Genomic DNA, 5,000 nt, shown 5'->3' on the forward strand with positions numbered 1-5,000 from the left:
AGGCAATATAAAAAATACATCAAATCAAAATAGTTCTGAGAAAATCTTAGTATGAAATGTCAGCTTATTTAAATTAATATAATAATTTTGAGCAGATCACTTGTATCTTACTTGCAGTAGTCCAGTCCAATCTTGCCCCGCTCCATCATATCGACCAGGCGTCCTGGAGTGGCCACCAGCAGATGGCACCCTCGCTCCAAGTCCCTAATCTGCCCCCCAATGTCTGCCCCTCCGTACACCACACAGGGGCGCACGCGGGAGCGGTACGCAAACTGCAAACAAAGAGAAGATACAATAGTAGTTAAATCACAGTCAGGTTAATAAGCTTGTATTGGGAATTGAAACGCGTAAAATCCACGAAAGAAAACATTTCTGTACTTAATTAATATACCTTTCTGGCCTCGTCATAAATTTGCAAAGCCAGTTCCCGAGTTGGAGCTAGGATCAGGGAAATGGGATACTGCTTTCGACGGCCAAACTTTCCATTCTCCTGTTGGACAGAAAACAGTGAGTCAAGAAAATGTAGAAGGCTTCACAAAAGGACAGAAAGACTGCTATGCACTATGTGAGATTTCTGGTGGATGGTTTCGACACCCGTTTACTTTGCTGAGAATGTTCAACAGTATGGCATGTCACTTATGTGTCTCGATGTCAGGGGTCCCAGAGGGCAGGAAACTGGTGCACAGTCCCTGCCTTGAAGGTAGGAAAGTGCTGCATAAATGTCACCATTTATGGCTTGAACATTTTGTTTTGTCTGCATCACAGTACCATGTGACGTTATTGAGGTTATAGTGGTAGAATTAATTCAATTTGCAGTATGCAGTAATCTGTTTATGATCATTTCGGCCAATAACCGTTGGTCAGAGGGCAATAGTTTGACCGCCACCAGGCCAAGTTACAGGTCAGATCAGTAATAATGCATCATTTTCCAAGTTATTTTTTAACAATAAACCCGCCTGTCATAAAATACTATGTTTCGGACTTTAAGCCACTACTTTTTTCACACTCTTTGAACCCTGCGGCCATTACAACGGTGCGTCTAAATCATAGATTTTTGCTGGCTAGCAGCCACCGGGGGACACTCTAGCAGGAAGCACAAGTTTTTGACACACAGTAGAGGAAGACTTCAGTGGATAGTGGAAGCACTCTCCAGGGGACACGTTGTGTTTTCTATATCTTAAAGGCGGTATGGACGATTTTTCGGCGATTTGAGAACGCAGGCGGAAGTGCGCATGCGCACTCCCCCGTGTGGACTGATACAACACACACGTGCGTTTGTTTAGTAGCGCAACGGAGCGCATCGCATCGCTCGTCTCCCGTAGATTTCTGTCCACTTCTGAGTCAGCTCGAACTGTCTTTCTCCGTCTTCATTTTGCCCCGTACACTGAGGGAACTATATTATGATAGATCCATGCGCTTAGGCACGCGGAAACGTGGGGACGAGCCTGACGCGGATGCAGGTGAGCAGTAGGTGCGTTTTATGATTGATACGTGGCAGGACAAATGATTTATCCACGCCACGATGAAATATGATAAAACAATTTGCTGAAAAAAATCGTCCATACCACCTTTAAGCTTCAAAACGCTGTGTGTTTTATTGCAATCAGACTCATATTCAAGGAGAAATTAGTCTAATGAGGAAGTGCATCTAGACGTGGCAAAACGCAAAGACACACGTGGAGCACGGACATGCGATATATTAGCCTCACTCGCACATACATTTAAAAATTAGCCTGATTAGACCGCGGGTACGCCACAAGACCCCTGGTTCAAAAGAAAACTGGCGCATCACTACCGTGGTTATTCATGCGTAAATATCTCATATTAAAACGTGGGCACCTGCGGCTTATTTACAGGTATATGCACAATTTATTTTTTCTTTGTAAATTTCGTTGGCACGACTTTTATTCAGGAGTGCACAATAGCCCGAAATTACAGTAAATGCAGAATAAAAGTTTGATGTCATATTGTGGACTATTCCAGGTAAATATGTATCTTAATGGAGACAAGCAGAATGCAAAACTTGTAAAATAAGATAAGTGAAGAAAAAGTAAGGTTAGAATGCTCAAAAGTACAGTTTGCAGGGTTCCTGCTTCTTCCCCCTCACCTGTCCGGAGGCCTTGGCCGCATTCATAGCCTCTCCTGGTCCCTCGGAATAAATCTGACTGAGAATGGGCAACAGGAAAGCTGCGGTCTTCCCAGATCCTACAAAGATGAGACCAACACATTAGACTTACTAAACTGTATTCATTTTATGATAATGTGGCATGTGTCTGGTGTACCGGTCTGTGCGCAAGCCATCAGGTCCCTCTTGCCCTTGATGATGGGAATGGCATATTTCTGAACAGGAGTCGGCCGAGTGTAGCGGCTGAGACCGATGTTCCCCATGACAATCTCGCCCATGTCCACATCCTGGAACTATAAGTCACATAAGGACAATCAGCTTTTCTAATCAATTTCTTTTAAATATTAGAGTTTAAGAAAAGCCTTGTTGGAGACAAATTGTCTTACTTCTTATAAATGCATTGTATGCATTAGATCTAGTATTGCAAATAAACATTATATATTAAAAAATTATATTTAAAATCAAGCACACATATAAACACATTTGAGAAGATGGACAGCTGAACCAATTAAAGATCCCTATATATATCGGAACATGTTAATATCTAAACTACGAGGTTAACAGGTTCTGTACAAGTAAAACACTGCCAAAAAAAACTTACGCTGTCGATGTGGTGGGGGCAGTTCTGTCCAGTCGCTTCTACAGGAATGTCGTCGTATTTCTCAAAGTTAATGCCAGTGTTACAGCCTGAGAACAGCTCACTGTAGAAGCAAAAAACAAAATGAAGGGCCTCCCAGAGGGATTCAACAGAAATCCTTATCTTTTTTTACTATTTTATTTTTCAAACATACAACATCTTGTTTTATGTTTGAAAAATAAAATAGTGTATATATATGCAGCCCGACGGAGCAGTCTGGACTAAGCGGCCATCTTCCCCAGTGACCCAAAAATATTTTTCAGTTGAAGTTGAAGAGGCGCTATGTTTTACTGATATACTGACTGATATGAACTAAGATTTGAAGAAACTTTCACTGAGAAGGGAACTCACTGCTCGACCCGTTCATTCCGTGGCGTTGGTTTGGACCAGTCTCCATCTTCGCGGGGTTCGTCCACCCAGCGGCTGTTCCCTCCTGCATTGAACCCTCCGTGATCAAACCTGGCCATAATAATATAAGTGTAAAGGGCACATATTATGCAAAATTGACTTTTATGAGCTTTTAACCATGTTCTAACATTATTCCCTTGTCACAAGCATACCTGAAATAGCATTTATTCTTTTATTTATTGTGGTTTGGTCAAAAACAAAAAGCGCTCAACATTCAAGCACAAAACTAAATAAGAGATACAGATTTGTTATTTGACCAGGTGTAGGCAGAAGCCAAGGCTTATTGTGCCTACCCTTTTCTCAAACTCTCAACATTGGTGGACATTTGTCATTTTGTAGTTGGGTTAGACAGTTATGACAGTTCATTAACAAAAACAAAACTACATAATACTGGACAGTATGCTCACAAGCATTTAGCTAAATTCACACTAGTTTGATGAATCCTGGTAAGAAATTCCTCTCCTCTCCGAGTGTCAAAAACACTTTCATTCTGAATCTCCTCGATAACTAATATTTTCTCGATCTGTGATGTGGGTCAGAGAATCTTCTCTGCGGTTTTTAAGTCCATAAATCATCACCAGGCTCGTTCAGTGAATTTCTCCCATCTAATCTCAATCAGTACAACTGCACGCTGAGACCCAGAAGTCAGAGGCCAGCTGGATATGCGCAAAAATGTTAATATTGAACTGTGTGGAATTCCCTCTGCAGGCTCAAGCAAAACTCAGTTAGTCCCAGGGTAAACAACAGAAATCCAAATATAATTTGGCTATAAAAAAAAAGAATAGTTCTAAAACATAAGATGCTAATCTAAATAATACAAGTAATGCATCATATTTGTCCTTTAACTTCTAAAATAAATCATGTATTGTCTACTAATATTTAGTGTTTTATGTGAAAGCAAATAAAATGGATTAGGGTTGACTATGATTGTCCATAGTGAATATCTTATATCTCAGTATGTCAGTGCCATTATAAGAGGTCTTATTTGATTTCAGGATTCATTTAAACACTTGACAGAGCTGAACAGTAATGTGCTGTCGCTGTTGGGAATATACACAGGCTCTTATTGTGTAAGAGCAACAGGAAGCTTGAGGTAAAACTATCAAAGTCTTGATCGTCAAGATCGGAACTTCTAGATGTTTTGGAAGGCTACATTATTGAGTGTTTTCAACATGAGAAAATGAGACTACGCACTTTGTGAACGTGGATTGTGTTTTAACATGAGACAACACAAGAAGGTGGTGATGCATGTAGTGATCTGATGATAAAGAGCCCGACTCCTCCTCTCCTCGTACACAAGCTGAGGTAAAGAGCAGTTTGAGCTGTAGCCTGCATCTACGCATGCGTATATTCTTCTCTTTGAATAAACTGTGTGTCTCAACAAATTGAACATAGGTTGGAGCGCAATTATGGCCAAAATGAGACATGTGATTAATATGCCTCAAAAAAATAACTGCCGTTGATTTTGTGATATCACAATTATAGCATGATAAAATTGACAGCCCAAGTAAACATACCTTCCTCTGTTGGCGTTGCCTCTGTCATTGAAGAAAGCAGATTTGCCGCGATTGCTTCCAAAAGTATTGTAGGAGTCTTTTGCCGTGTTCCAGCCGCTTGTGTCTAAAAAAAAAAAAAATACAAATGCTTATTGGAAATGTTTTTAGGGAAAAATAAAATACACACATTTGACAAGTAGTCACTGACTCTAAACCAATCACATTCATATAGACCGGCCCAGGAGTGATGTGTTTGGGTTATTATTGCCAATCATTAGATCAGATTTTAGAAATGTTCATTGTGTTGTTCAATGTGGATGTATGTATGTATATA

General features: G+C 40.4%; 1 protein-coding gene across 4 annotated transcripts in view; it reads right to left on the reverse strand.

The window, feature by feature from the left end:
• Window positions 1-5,000, reverse strand: part of ddx3xb (DEAD-box helicase 3 X-linked b) — a 24,223-nt gene that overhangs the window by 12,255 nt on the left and 6,968 nt on the right. For all 4 annotated transcript variants that reach the window (XM_072439550.1, XM_072439401.1, XM_072439485.1 and 1 more), the window contains exons 6-12: window positions 4,688-4,790; window positions 3,114-3,221; window positions 2,727-2,826; window positions 2,283-2,418; window positions 2,108-2,205; window positions 392-490; window positions 112-272 (exon numbers count right to left, since the gene is read on the reverse strand). In XM_072439550.1, the coding sequence (XP_072295651.1) occupies window positions 112-272; window positions 392-490; window positions 2,108-2,205; window positions 2,283-2,418; window positions 2,727-2,826; window positions 3,114-3,221; window positions 4,688-4,790 (805 nt within the window). The remainder of the gene's footprint in view (window positions 1-111; window positions 273-391; window positions 491-2,107; window positions 2,206-2,282; window positions 2,419-2,726; window positions 2,827-3,113; window positions 3,222-4,687; window positions 4,791-5,000) is intronic.

This window comes from Eucyclogobius newberryi, unplaced genomic scaffold (genome assembly GCF_026437365.1).
Source record: "Eucyclogobius newberryi isolate DKJ021-1_F unplaced genomic scaffold, fEucNew1.0.hap1 SCAF_1, whole genome shotgun sequence".
NCBI classification, from domain to species: domain Eukaryota; kingdom Metazoa; phylum Chordata; class Actinopteri; order Gobiiformes; family Gobiidae; genus Eucyclogobius; species Eucyclogobius newberryi.